Source organism: Lepidothrix coronata, unplaced genomic scaffold (genome assembly GCF_001604755.1).
Source record: "Lepidothrix coronata isolate B3197 unplaced genomic scaffold, Lepidothrix_coronata-1.0 Scaffold119, whole genome shotgun sequence".
Lineage (NCBI taxonomy): Eukaryota > Metazoa > Chordata > Aves > Passeriformes > Pipridae > Lepidothrix > Lepidothrix coronata.
The window spans coordinates 2801063-2815996 of NW_016690299.1; the positions used below are offsets into that span (position 1 = coordinate 2801063).

Genomic DNA, 14934 nt, shown 5'->3' on the forward strand with positions numbered 1-14934 from the left:
CTGCAATTAAAGACCAGAGAAAGAGAAAGTAAAACTTCCCTTTTTTTTTTTTTTTTTTTTTTTTTTTTTTAGAGCAGCAGGGATCTGTGCTTCCTGCCCAGCTGGCAGCAGGACACGGAGGTTGGGATGGGATGCTCCTGTGTCCTGTGTCCCTCCCTCCTGTCATCATCCCAGTGAGGAGATATTTCTACCCAGAAATCAAATATCCAAGTGGGATTTGATGGGGCTGCACTCGACACTTAATTGGTGTGAGTGGGAATATCCTCACTGGAAAGTGGGATTTGGGGAGGTAGGAGATATGGCTCCATTGCAGAGCTCCTGCTAACCCATCATCTCACATAACCACAAATGGAAAAATCCCCTTTTCCTCCATGGTGAGGAAAAAATTCTTCCATGTGAGGGTGGTGAGACTCTGGCACAGGTTGCCCAGAGAAGCTCTGACTGCCCCATCCCTGGAAGTGTTCAAGGCCAGATTGGAAAGGGCTTGGAGCAACCCAGGATAGTGGAAGGTGTCCCTGCTCATGGCAGGAATGAGGTGGTCTTTAAGGTCCCTTCCAACCCAAACCATTCCATGACTCTATGATTCTGTGATGGCTTTGTTTGGTTCCAGCCCAGTAGACCTTGCTCATGCCCTTAAGCTGCTTCTTTCCATCATCCCCTTTCTCCTACTGCTGCCTGTATTTTTTTCCATGTGTCCTGGGAGCACTGAGGGACTCCAGGCAGGCTCTGCTGCTGCAGTGTGGGCACGTGGGAGAGGAAAAGCAAACAGCAAGTGTGAAAGTTTTTTCCCATGCCTTGGCGTTTCCTGCCCTGGCGATGCTCCTTCTCCTGGGGAAACGACATATGTTGGATCCGCAGGGTGAGGGGACATGCTGTGACAGCATAAAAGCTCACATCTTTCTCCTCTTCCTCTGGCTGTGAAGATTTGGGACCTACACTGCCCTCCAGCCTGAGCAGGGAAGCAGGGATCATTCCAGATGATGCTGATGGGAGCTGGGAGCGCAGGGAGGAGGACTCAGTGCCGGAGCTGGGAGGAGGCAGCTCTGGGAGGAAACGCTCCAAAATTCATGACTATTCCCTCCCTTACCCACCCTGAGGCTGTGTAAGGCTGAGAAATTCCCTTCAGGCCCTTTTTTTTCCCCAGAGCCTCTTAGAGCATCACACCCAGCTCCTGCCTCCTAATCCTCGAAGAGCTCCGTGTGAATTAGTCACCTGTTTTGGAAAACCAAGTCTGGGGAGCATCCTGTGCCGAGCAGTGGCAGCTTCCGTGCCCACATCCCATCTTAATCTGATCCCCAGCTCCCAGGGGCTGAGGAATGCTGGAAAATTGGGAATCCTCTTACGTGGGGTAAGGGTGGTCCCATCTCAGGGAGCTTGTGGAGTGAGGAGGGATGGGATGCAGAGAGTCCTGTGAGGGTGATGAGCTGCTTCCCATCGCCTCTCCAGCCCCAAAATAAGGAGGTTCCCGAGACTCTGTGAGTGATGGGAAGGTGACAGCCAGCCTTCCTTTCTTCAGCCTCCAGCCACCAAATGCAACCCGAGCCGAGGTGACAGTGGCATTTGGGAGTGGTGGGATGCAAGCCCAGCCCAGGCAAGGAGACACCGTCCCGCAGTCCCGATGCCAAATGTGACCCTACCTTTTTTTTCCCTTTCTAAATGGTCTGTGCTCCAGGACAGAACGTCCTGTGACTCCTGAAGTATTTGTAACATTTCCACGCCCTCTCTTGCCAAAAAGACTTCTATAAAAAGCCACTGTTTGTTGATTTTTGGGGTTGTTGGTTGTTGTTTTTTTTTTTTTTTTCCGCAAAACTGAAACCCTTTGGTAGTCAGAGATGTGCAGCGTTCCCAGGGCTTGAGCCGCGTCCCCTGCATGGTTGCTTTCCAGGAGCAAAGCTGTCTGGAGTTCATAGAATCATATAATATCCTGATTGGAAGGAAACCACAAGGATTGAGTCCAGCTTCTGGCCCAGCACAGGACAACCCCAAGAATCCCACCCTGTGCTTTTCCATTATAAACGTCTTAAACCTTCTTTTCTTCCTTCACACCCCGCTGATAAATAAAGTAGTGTTTCTCCTAAAATCATTGAGCCAAAATGGAGTCCTGGTAGATGCACATGAGCAGCTTGGGGCAGGGCAGGTGGATTTGGGGAGCAACACCAGCATTCAGGAGGAATTTCTTCACAGAAAGAGTTGTTAAACACTGGAATGGGCTGCTCAGGGTGGTGGTGGAGTCCCCATCCTTCGGGGTGTTTAAGTAGCGACTGGACGTGGCACTCAGTGCTCTGGTCTGGGTGACAAGGTGGTGATTGGTCACAGGTTGGACTTGATGGTCTTGGAGATCTTTTCCAACCTAAATAATCCTGTGATCTCAGGGTACAGTCAGTGGATGCTCAGCAGCCTCACGAAGATGCTTGGTGGGGGGGGGTGGCGTTCGCGTGCAGACGGACGCGCCGAAACACCAGGGAAGGGTTTGCTGCCTTTCCCCGCCACGAGCAGAGAGGTTTGGCAGCAGCACAGCGATTTCTAAATATGTCCAGGGGATGGGTGTGGAAGGAAATCTTACCATTTCGAGAGCTGGCCAGATTGCAATGTACTCAGCCCTTTAACTGCGAGGCCCAAGTGTTCCGCTGCCAACGGCGGCGTCTTCCCCTTTTATTGCCTGCCCGTGTTCAGCTGTCGTGTAGGATCCAGACCAACCCCAGAAACTGGTGTCAGGGAAATAAGGAGATTTAATTACAAAGTGTCCGAAATGGAAAAAAAAAACCCCTCCATTCTCCCCCCTCTCTCCACCCCGGTCATGTTCTGCCTGTCGAGCAGCATCAGGTTGTGTCACTGTGTGAGTCAGTGAATTTTTTCATCCTTACTCTGCTGTTGACAGAGACCCTTTAAATAGACTTTCATCCTGAAGACATTAGGAGATGCTGGCAAACCCAATGCTACTGCCTTCCTTGGAATTATTGGGATTGCTCTTTATGGGCCGATGCAGAGGGCGTAAGTGGATTGTTTTTCTCTGGTTTGTGAGGCTTAATTTAATTGAGTTTAATTTGACTTTCGCTGAAGTTCAGCCACTTCAGGGCCAAGGCTTGTGGTTAGTGCTGCCTGTGCTCTGAGAGGCATCTGGATGACGGGAGTCTGGGGATTTCGTCCCACTTATGGAAAAAAAATCCAGAAATTCAGTGTTTGTTGACTCTGTGTCTCCAATGGCCCTTTTTACTGGCCTGGCAGTAATGCTTGGCTCCATCACTGCTGCCTCCTCCTCTTCCTCTTCCTCCTATGTCTCTGGGTACCACTCACATGGACATTCACACCACTACAAACCCCGCTGACCCCGTTTTTGGGTGGTTTTGCAGATCGTTGCTTCCTCAGCAAATCAATAAGTCAACAGGCGCTTGGATTTTACCCCCAGAATTTGGGAAGGCTCCAGCAAAGCCCCTGCCAGGGGAAGCCCAAGTTGATCCTGCGCCCGTAGAGCTCACTGAGTATCTCAGGAGGCTTTGTGGGATGTCCTGACAAAGCTGCAGGGCCGTGTCAGCAAGTGGAGAGCTTGGCTTTTGCCCAAATAAATATTTAAATTCCTGGGCATCTGAAGAACCCATAATAAAATGTTCTGAATGTACAAACCCGGTAAACTGTGCTGGAGGGTGAGGACCTGCTCCATCAGATCCTGCCCAGAGTCCAGTACAACCACAGCCTTATCTCCAGGCACTTCAGAAGTTATGCAAGTCTTTTTTTTTTTTTTATGTTTCTTTTTTCCCCCTCTGGTCTGTTTTGCAAAACTTTATCTCGAGTGAATTTATGTTGAAGATAAGTCGGATACTTAATTCTGTAAACTTACACTGTGAAAAACGACCCACAGGATTCACTCCTTCCAAAGAAAAATACTTTTTTGTTGTTGTTTTTAAGTCTGAAGTGGAAGAAAAATTGAGTTTGAGGTCTCGTTTTTCTAAGGCTCATCATAGTGATGCACAAGGGCTGTAATTTTTGTGAGTCATTGGTTCAAGGCAGCATTGATCCAGTGCAGAGATATCCCACTTCCCAGAGATATCCCACTTCAAAACACATTTCCTGGCGGAGGGTGGCTGGATCAGCATTAAAGAGAGGATTTCCCCTAAATGCTGTCTGTGCTACAAGTAGAATAAGGGAGTTTTTATGGTTCAAGGGCTAACCGGTTGAACCAACCCTCTGGCCTTTAAGGGAGCTGGAAGTGGGGTGGGAAATCGGCTGCTGAAAACTTCTTTGGTACGTTAATTCTCCTTCTATATCAAAATATTCTTTATATATCACATTATTTTCCTTATGTGTCAGAGCTGAATGTTGAAATTAGCGTGATTTCCCATAATTTTAATATTTGGGGAAGTTGGTACATACTCAGCCCATTCCGGTCAATGACGTCGTCTCCCATAGGTGGGTGATGCAAGAAATCCATGAATCTTAATTCCTTGTGGGAGGGAGAGCCCATCCCTTGGAGCACGGAAATCATCACTGTGGATCCCCTGACCCCTTGCTGAGCTGACTGGTGGGTTCTGGGGACTCTGCATCTTGGATTAGGACAAGAAGTAAAATCACCCTTTCTTCCACCCTGAGACACATGGATTTTGCTCCCATCTCTTCCCACCACTGCTTTCCAGTGCCCAGAGAAGCTGTGGCTGCCCCTGGATCCCTGGAAGTGTCCAAGGCTAAATTGGACAGGGCTTGGGAGCAACCTGGGATAGTGGAAGGTGTCCCTTCACATGGCAGGGGGTGGGACTGGATGGTCTTTAAGGTGCCTTCCAACACAAACCATTCTGGGATTTCCATCACAACACACCTTGGGGGTTAAAGATGCAGCAGCTGCAAGATTTATTTGGTGGAGTTAGTGCAAAAGAGGATAAATTGGGAATTTTGCACCCTGTGAGGCAGATTTTTTTTTTTTTTTTGAGTCATTTTTTTGGGTGCAGATGGTTCTCTGTGAAGAAGGAAGGTTTAATCCCAGCTCTGCTGTTCGTCTCTGGGTGGGAGATAAATGGAAACAACTGGGCCGGACAGGCTGTGCAGGGACTGGATGAGAAATGAGGGATTACACAGGGAAGGGGTTTCCCTTCAGCCAGAGGCAACACAGGCTGTAAAATGGCTTCATTCAAGAGTTGGAAAAAGTTCTCTTGGAGATTGAAAGTCTCCTTCACAGTCATATTTCAGGCTCTGAAACTCTTCCTTCCAGGCTCAGGCATGACCTTTCCACAGAATTCTGCAATGGTTTGGGTTGGAAGGGACCTTAAAGCCCATCTCATTCCACCCCCTGCCATGCACAGGGACACCTTCCACTAGCCCAGGTTGCTCCAAACCCTGTCCAACCTGGCCTTGGACACTTCCAGGATTGGGCAGCCACAGCTTCTCTGGGCAACAAATCCCCTAAATTTGATGAGGGACACGGACATGGATCTGCAGCAATGTTAGGGCTCAGCCACAGCTGCAGCTGGTCCAACGTGGGCAGGAGATGCCATAATGCAGAGAGTTCCTGCTCAGATCCAGCTGAAAAATGGTTTTGGAGCAGTTTCTGACTGGTGCTCTCCCCTCTGTGTGGATCATGTTGTGGATGGTTTCTGCTGGTGGTTGCCACCAGCAGTGCCAGGGACATTCAGTGAGAGGCTGGAGAGCTGGGTTTCTACATGCTTACACAATAAATAGAAATAAAATGCTAAAAGGCTCGTTTACAGTCAATTCTAGGAGACCTTACCAGTGCCATCTGTCCCCTGTGTACAGACAAGGAACCTCTTGGAAAGCAAACACAGCCCCTACCAACGCGTCAATTGAAGAGTCAACACATTAGCTGTGTTCAGCAGGTCCCTTCTGCTGGCCCACCCACATCTCACTGACCCCTTTTTCCTTCAAAGTGACCTTTGGCAGCCTGGCTTCAGCTGGAAAATGTGGATGAAGCGGGTAACAGAGGGTTTGGTGTGGGAATTTGAGGCCGGAGTCAAACCCTGGGGAGATGTTTTACCTCCAAGTGAACAACTCCAGCAAATGGGCTCCTCCAGGTTCAGTGGCACTTAGTAAAAACCCATAAAATCCCAAACCTGTATAAAGGATTTGAATTTTTTTGCACCACTTGAACACTCTAAAGATCTTACTCTTGCTTTCATGGCCAGAAAACATGGATTTCGGGCTCTGGAGCAGTTCCTTGTCCAATATTTAGTTAACAGAAGCCCCATCATCCACCCTAGGATAGACTCTACTTCAGCTGCAGAAGTCAAACACCATGTTTTCTAAGCCCAACTCTATTTAAGACTGTTTGTACACTTGTGGATCATAATCTGGGGTGGGAAATAAAATCAGTGTTGCTCTTGATGCTTCGCTGCTCTCTTGTTTTTAGCACAACAAGCTTTATCTTTAATTTTTCCTCACAGAACCCTAGAATGGTTTGGGTTGGAAGGGATATTAGAGATCATCCAGTTCCAACACCCCTGCCATGGGTAGGGACACCTTCCACTAGCCCAGGTTGCTCCAAGCCCCATCCAGCCTGGCCTTGGACACTTCCAGGGATCCAGGGGCAGCCACAGCTTCTCTGGGCAACCTGTGCCAGGGCCTCACCACCCTCACAGCCAAGAATTCATTCCCAATATCCCATCCAAACCTTCAGTTTAAAGCCACTCCTTCAGCTGGCTTCAGTGAGGTTGTAAAGTCTTGGAGTCCGTGGTACATCCCACAGAACGCTGTTGGGGAGGAATTCGCGGCTTATCCCAGGGAGCCGTGCTGAGCTGCAGGGATGCTCCGGCATCACAAGGATGTGCTGCCTCTGCCATGCCCTGCCGCCGTGTGCTGTTTGGAAGCAGCTGCCTGTATCCTTGTAACCCTCTTGACAGCGTCAGGAACAACTGAGGGACTATAAAAAGTCTCTTTTGATATCAGATGGTCAAGCCTTGGGTCGACTCCAAGAGATTGCTTCCAGGAGCCGGGCTTGGCCCGGAGCCCTTCTCCCGGCCTCCCTGAGTGGTTCCAGCTGAGAGGCTCCATCAGTTGCTAATGCGCCATAAATAAACATCAGAGTCTAAACCTTGCTCCAAAATACCAGGGGAACTCCTCGTTTTAGGCTCTGCTGCCTGTTGTCCCCCGCGCGTGACCCCGGTTGTCCCAGCAGATTCTTCCTCCATGAGGTAAGCTGGCTGGGATAAATGGGAATGCGTGGAGCTGGCTGGATTCATGCTCTAGGTATTTATTGCTAGAAATGGTCAAAAAGTTGGGCAGTGAAACTGGTGGGTGCAGGGATGGGGTTTAGTGGGGTGATGTGTATGTAGTAATAATAAATCGGTGTTAAATTAAAGCTGAAATTAAATAAAGCTTATCTGTAAAAAGAAATAAAATAGATAAATATTATACGAATAAATATAAAAACAAACATAAATAATACAATAAATTTGGTATGTAAAATAAAATATAAATATATATATAAAAATCTGACTATAGTATATATAGAGATATTTATATGTATAAAACATATATATATAATATTGTATATATATTATATATATAAAATATATTTTAATCTATATTTTTTAAATCTTTGTATAGATTTTTAATCTCTGTATATTATAGAGATAAAGAGATAAATCTACGTATTTATCTTTATTATTATATTATCTGCATATAGAGATAAATCAACATATTTTTGGCCTGGAATTGCTCACAAGGCCAGGTTGGATGGGGCTTGGAGCAACCTGATCCAGTGGAAGGTGTCCCTGCCCATGGCAGGGAGTGGAATGAGGTGAGCTTTAAGGTCCCTTCCAACCCAAACCATTCTGGGATTCTCTTACATGATTGAAATAAATATATAAAAATACATAAATAAAAAAAAAAAGCTTAAATTAAATAAAGCTTATATAAAAATAAATAAAAATCTTAGTAAGCATCTCTAGATGTATAAATAAAAATAAAGCTTAAGTTAAAGCTGTGCCAGATGATGGTTTGTGATGGGAGACCTGCAGCATAAAAGGTGGTTAAATAGAGATGTGCCCAACCTCTGGATTCAGGAACACCAGGGCCAGTGGGATCCATCCCTGGAAGTCACCTGGATGGGGCAAGTTCACAGCTGGATATTTTCCAGCCTGTTTTTAGTAAAGAAGGATGTTGGTGTGGGCAAGCATGAGCCAGCACAGCCACATCTGCCATGGGGGTGTGTCCTGCTCGGGTCACGTGCTGGCGACCAAATTCCAGTTTTAATTATAATCCCGCGCCTGGGAGTGCACAGGGAACTCCCACTGCTGCCAGCACGTGGTGAGATCTGAGCCCTGTAACTGCCCCTCGTTAGGATAATGACTTATTGTCTCCTTCAGCATTCCTCAGGGTGGGAAAATACAGCCTGGCTGCAGCCAGCTCCTGCTCCTCTGGCTCCTGCCCGTCTTTTGCAGCAGGGATGGAATGAGGGGCTGCTTTCCATCCAAAGGCAAAGCTTGGCATGTCTCCACACAGCTGAGAATTTTGGGGGGATATGTGCAAAAACCAGAGCGAGAAACAACACAGGGGCTTGAACATGGACAGCCACCTGCAGAGGAGATTCCAAAACTCCTTCCAGGCTCAGGCATGTGCCGTAATCTCCTTTCCATAGACTCGTCATAGAATTCCAGACTGGTTTGGGTTGGAAGGGACCTTAAAGCCCATCTCATTCCACCTCCTGCCATGGGCAGGGACACGTCCCACTAGACCACATTGCTCCAAGACCCATCCAACCTGGTCTTGAGCACTTCCAGGGATCCAGGGGCAGCCACAGCTTCTCTGGAAAACCTGTGCCAGGGCCTCCCCACCCTCACAGGGAAGAATTCCTTCCCAATATCCCATCTAACCCTGCCCTCTGGCAGTGGGAAGCCATTCCCCCTTGTCCTGTCCCTCCAGGGCCTTTGTCCAAAGTTCCTCTCCAGCTCTCCTGGAGCCCCTTTAGGCACTGGAAGGGGCTCTCAGGTCTCCCTGGAGCCTTCTCTCCTCCAGGCTGAACACCCCCAGCTCTCTCATCCTTTCTTTTCTCAATCCAAGCTGTATTTCAGAACTCTCCACCCTTTTTGCAGCCTTTCCCCATTGCAGTGGGATGGCTCCATGCCCAGGTCAATGCTTTTCCAGGTCAGTTCCCACAAATCGACCGAGCCCAGTTTGGAGCAGACAGAGGGTTTTCCCCCATCCTGGTTTTCTCAGTGCCAGTGAGGGACCCCTGGCCCTGCTCCAGTCCCTCGGTGGTTTCCTTGGTACAATGGACAGTGGACTTTGCTTTCCCAGGGAGCTCCTTCCCCCTTGGAAGCGACTGCAGCAGACCCAAAGTACAGCCTTAGTGGGAAATGACCCTAAAATCCTCTTTTTCATTGCTCCCCATGGCTTAAAACACAAACACACTGAGATGCTCCTCATTTTAAACGGTTTTTGAATTATTCAGGCTGGTCTTGGGCAGGGAAATGGGACAGATTTGCTGTGAAAAGGAAACCCTTTGGTCAAAATCTCTTTAAAAATTGGATGCCTTAAATACAGGCTTTAAGGTCCAGCCTGTAACTGTGTAAATAAATTGCTTAACTCTTGGGTTGCTCCTGTGGGAGGGGGAGGACCTGGCCTGTTACCTACATGCTGATTTCCATTTCAGTTTCTGTATCTATTTGTATTTCTACTTCTATTTATTTTTATTATTTATATATTATTATGTATTATTATACTTCTATATTATTATGCATTGTATTTATATATTATTGATATTCATATTTTTATATTATTTGTGTTTCTATTATTTATATTTAACGGGTGGAAGTGGTACCAGGCTCTGCCACAGCCTCTACCAGTGCTTATATTTACATTTGAGTGTCTGTACCTGGGAAATTCCACATCTTATCCAAATGTTGTGTTACCTTACCAGCCAAGGACAGTGCTTGTTTCCTATAGGCTTGCAGGGAAAAAAGCTCTCAACTTGATTTTTAACCCTTGCAAAGCAGGAAAATCAGCCAAGGGAGATACTGAACATTGCTGGATGTTGTTCCTAATGGAAGGATATTCTTTTTGTCCTCCTTTTTTTCCACCTTTTTTTCCCTTTTTTTTCACTCCTGCTGTTATAAAAGTGGTCCATTTTCTCCCCAGACATCAGGCATCCAGAAGAACTCTCCCTTTTGAGGAAACCCAGAGATCCATCAAAGAAAAAAAAGAAGAAGTTGGATGATCAGTGCGAAGACGACGCCTTCGAGCTGGAGGGTCCTCTGATCACGCCGGGGTCTGGTGAGCCAGGAAAAAAAATGGGAGGGGGGAAGAATGGCACTGCAATATCAGTCTGATTTAATTCCTTGAGGTCTGTGCAAGAAGCAGACCCCAAATAAATGGCACAAGTCCTGCAGGGCTGCCGCACTCGGTCACGGATGCATGTCTGGAGCTGTCACGCATTTCGGGGAGCAGAACAACACCAGGCTTCATAAAATAAACCAGAACACGAGTGTGGCCACTTTAACACTCAGATCATTTTACCGAGAGGTTTTCTTAAGGAAAATCGTTCCTAATGTCAAATTCCAGGTGTGTTTTAGGCTGTACCACTGTCCTACTCCCGATTTATAACCCAGCAAGAGCAATGTTTTATTAATTGCATTAGCGTTGCCTTATGTTGTGTGTAGCTGTGGATTTTAATGCTAAAAGAAACCCCTTTTATTGCTGTGTGGTAGTTTGCCAGTCTGAATTCCAGAACCAGAGCAGCACTGGGAAGAGAATTGCTGGTGGAGTAACGTCCCTGATTGGAATAACATCCCTGATGGAGGAATATCCTTGATGGAGTAACATCTCTTACCCCGGGCAGCAAATTGATGCAGGTGTTTGCAAGCAGAGGGTTTTTCAGCTCTGTTCTGTGGCTGCTGGAAGTCTGGTGTTTGAAGGCAAATGGCAGGAGTTTAAACCATCATTTTGGCCAAGTGGGAGCACTTTATCCCAAATGGACTTGCGGAGTCAGTGGCGCTGCCGGGCGGGCGAGACGTGTCTGGCTGCCAAAGCTCTTGGGTTTAAATCTCGCAATCTGAGGGTAGCAGGGCAGCTTTGATTTAAAAAAATACCTTGGAATTCAGTAAACTTGTATTAATTGGTATTAAATTAACTGAAGGGAAGGTCATGAAGTGTGGTTAATGCCAGTGGTGGCGCTGGGCTTGCAGGCAGAAAGGTTTTTGCACCACGATCTCCGCATTAAACCATCAGCACGGATCTTGGCAAGGGAAGAATAATCCCTGTTTTGCTCTGATCCTGCACTTTCTCCTCTCAGTTACTTAAAAATGCTTCTGGACTAGTCCCTCTCCCACTCCTGGCTCAGAGATATTGGGCAAGGCTCCAGCCAATTTTCATTTCCATTTGGCTTTTTCATCCTGAAAGTCTGTACGAAGCCTTTCCAAAAGCCAGTGTTCACAGAGAGAGAGCATCTCTGTTGGATTAATAGGAAATACTTGGCCTGCTTTGGGGGAAATGTAGGCAGAAGAGAGGGTTTTATTTTAATTATTTATTGCTCTTTCAGTGAGTCACTTTGCTGGTTTTGCTTTCCCTGTGAATGAAATCACTTGCAGCAGGTTGAATTCCTGCGCGCTCAGGTGCCATTAGATAAAAGTCGTGGTTTTAATCTGAATAAACTGTTCCTAGCGTTGTTCCAACGCCAGTCCATGTGCTGAATGCTTCTGAAAAACAAGTTAATAATTCAGGATGTGCTGGTTTTAGTGTGTGGGGATGTACTGGGTGTGTTTTGTCACTGAGCATCCCAAACCTGGCAGTGAAACCATTTAAACCCCAGTCAGCAGGGCTGCCAACACTCCCACAGGCCGTGTTGCCCAACACTTTCCATTAGAAGACCTGTTTTCACTTGTTTATATAAATTAGCCAAATTTGTAGCTATTTCTCCTGGAACTTTCCATGACATTGCCTGGCCTAGGGCAGATTTTTTAAGGGAAGCTTCTTTTGAGATGTTTCAGGTGTTTGGAGAAGTTGATGAGGAGAACAGTGGAGGGGAAGCTTTGCTCTGATGGAGCGAACACTCAGTCAGAGGAATGTGGGGGGATATCTGTGGAAAAACCTGCCCAATTTGAGGCAAGAAGTGGGATTTCTCTTTTGCTGGTCCAGTTGATGCTCAGCCCTGTGTGCTTGAGCCACGTGAAGGCTGAGACTGAGACACTGCAAGGATGGATGGGGAGGAGGCAGGAGCATCCTTCGGGATGTGGTTGACGGATGGTGTTGGTGGTTTATTGCTGGTTCTTGTTGGACTGCTCTGCTCCAGTGTTGTAACAGCCCATGGGGAGAGCACCTTTCTGCTGCTTTTATAACCATAGAATCATAGGATATCTCAAGTTGGAAGGGACCATAAGGATCATCGAGTCCAACTCCCATCGTGTAAGTACCTGGTCTGAGTGCCTGGCAAATCATCCCTGGCCTTCTCCTTGCAAGTGTGAAGCCTGAAGGGCGGTATCTGCATCCCTTCATCATTTCTGCTGCTTTTTTTGCTCATGCCTGGATCTGTCTTGATGGAGGTACCCACAGTGCTCACTGGTCCCATCCAAACCGGGATGCCAGCAAAACTAGGAGGGGCATTAAAAGCATCCTGATGGTTTTGTTTTATTTGGTGGTTTTCACTTTTATTTTCCGTCCCGTCAGGCAGTTTGGAATCCCATTTCTATATTATTTGGTGTTTCCTAGCCAGAAAGTTGGCAGTCATGGGCATGATGCTGCTGATTCAAACAGTTCCTCCCGCTCCTTGAGATACCCGTCATGAAAAATGAGGGTTTGGAAAGGTTTTTTTATTGGTTTGGTCTTGGAATTTTCCAGTCTAGCTCAGCTGTGTGCCATTCCTTGTGCAACGAGGGAGGAGGGATGGTTTGGAGTGAGGAGGAGGTGGAGCATGGCCCGAGGTGGCGGTTCAGAGCAGCAGGAGGTGACACAAATGACCTCGTTTGTGGCATCTCAACCCTGTCACTGCCTTCAACACCCTCAGCAGTGCTCTGGGAGGGAGGGTGATTTGAAAAGGACACGGCCCTTTCCCAAAAATCCAGTTTGTTGTCGGACCTTCCAGGTCCTGGTGGGCAGATTTATGTCCAGCAGATGCTGCTGAGTGAGCTCATTGCCTGGTGTACGTATGCAGCGGAATTCCTGGCATTAGGACATGGTGATTGATCCTCCCTTCTTTTGAAAATCTGGATTTTATATTAACATAAAAGTCAGTGTTCTTGTGAGATGAATAGGGGCTGTTTCATAGAGTGGTTTAGGTTGGAAGGGATATCAAGCCCATCCAGTTCCACTCCCTGCCATGGGCAGGGACACCTTCCACTAGACCAGGTTGCTCCAAGCCCCATCCAGCCTGGTCTGGAACGCTTCCAGGGATGAGGCAGCTCTCTGTTCAGCTCTCAGCTATTTTGGGGTGTGAGATACCAAGCTGTGATTTGCTTGTTTCTCTTCAAAAAGACTCATTTCAAAAGGTTTGGGCGGGTTTTTCGAATGCTGTGAATCCGTACGAGCCGCAGAGCTTTGAAAGGCCTGTGAGTAACGTGTGCTTTGGGATCAGTTTTGCACCACGTCGCACCACCCGCTCAGCACATTAATACCAAATGTGTGTGGCCATCCCAGCAAGCTTTTCCATCCGGGAAATGCCGCGTTCCCGTGCCCAGCTGTTCTTGTAACATGAGTAAAGTAACGTGAAGTCACTCGGGTTGCTTTGCTGCCGAGTCCACCAGCGCCGCTGCCAACACTCCATTGGGGTGGTTCAACCTCACCTGTGCTGTTCTGCCTCCTTCTAAAAATGCCCATTTTTGGCTTCTGTCCTTTCCTGCTCTCCGGGTGACTTTCTCTCGCCTTCTCACTTCCCTCCTTTCTTTTCCCTCTCCATAGGCACCGATATTCTTTACATCGGCCCCGTCAAAGGTGAGCTCCACCTCAGTAGGACTTTTACCCTCTGCCTCTGGTCTCTTTGGCTGCACCCTTAGTTTATTTTCCTGCTCCTCTAAAACCTTTGACTTCCAAAATCTTTAAGCAACAGGTAATACCGGTAAGTCGGGGGCCACTCATGTCCCAGGTGCCACAGAGATTCAGGGGGCAGGATTTTCCCGGCATGGGAGACCTGTGTCTTTTCCCACCGCGTGGGATGGAATGAGTTTTCCATCAGTTTTGCTCTTGGAGAAGAGCCGAGAGAGAGAGAGGAGAGGAGAGGGATGGCTTTCCGTGGGAGAACAAGCAGCGCAGTGTTTTCCCATTGTGGAAAGATAATGGTGGAAAAAGGGAAGGTTTTTTTTCATCCGTTGGCTGGGTTGGGAGCAAGGCAGGGCTTGTCCCAAAGCTAACTCCCGGCTTTTATTCCCCTTGCTGGTAGGAAATATCTATTCAAGCCCAGGACTGTATAGCAAAACGATGACGCCGACCTACGACGCCCACGACGGCAGCCCCCTGTCACCCACCTCCGCCTGGTTCGGTGACAGCGCCCTGTCGGAAGGCAATCCGGGAATCCTGGCCGTGAGCCAGCCCGTCACCTCCCCAGAGTCCTTAGCAAAAATGTACAAGCCCCAGACGCTGCTCGATAAAGCCAAAATCAACCAAGGGTGAGTGGAGGAGTCGAGGATTTGGGGGGGTTTTTTTGTGCTGATTTTAAATTGCGTCGCCGGAGCGTTTTGTGTGTGTTATCCCGTGTTGGCAATTCACAGGTGGCTGGATTCGTCCCGATCCCTGATGGAGCAGGAGGTGAAAGAAAACGAGGCTTTGCTACTGCGGTTCAAGTACTACAGCTTTTTTGACCTGAATCCAAAGGTACAGAGCTACTTGTTTCACTTGCATCTTGCAGGCAAAGGCTTGGAGCAAAGGATGCCTGGATCTCTTAACGTGCTTTTGTGTTGGTAAACCTTCCCCAAAAAAAACCCATGAAAATTTGAATGGAGTTAGAAAATGGGTCGTGCAGGAATCAAACACAGGATCTGTGCTCCCTGTATATCAGCTTCCTAATGTTTA

At 47.7% G+C, this 14934-nt stretch overlaps 1 protein-coding gene across 1 annotated transcript in view; it reads left to right on the forward strand.

Moving 5' to 3' along the window:
- The window catches only part of FERMT2 (fermitin family member 2), a 50160-nt gene that overhangs the window by 22065 nt on the left and 13161 nt on the right, over positions 1-14934 (forward strand). Inside the window, exons 3-5 of the mRNA XM_017825444.1 lie at positions 10078-10212; positions 14306-14531; positions 14634-14822. Coding sequence (XP_017680933.1) covers positions 10078-10212; positions 14306-14531; positions 14634-14822 — 550 coding nt within the window. The remainder of the gene's footprint in view (positions 1-10077; positions 10213-14305; positions 14532-14633; positions 14823-14934) is intronic.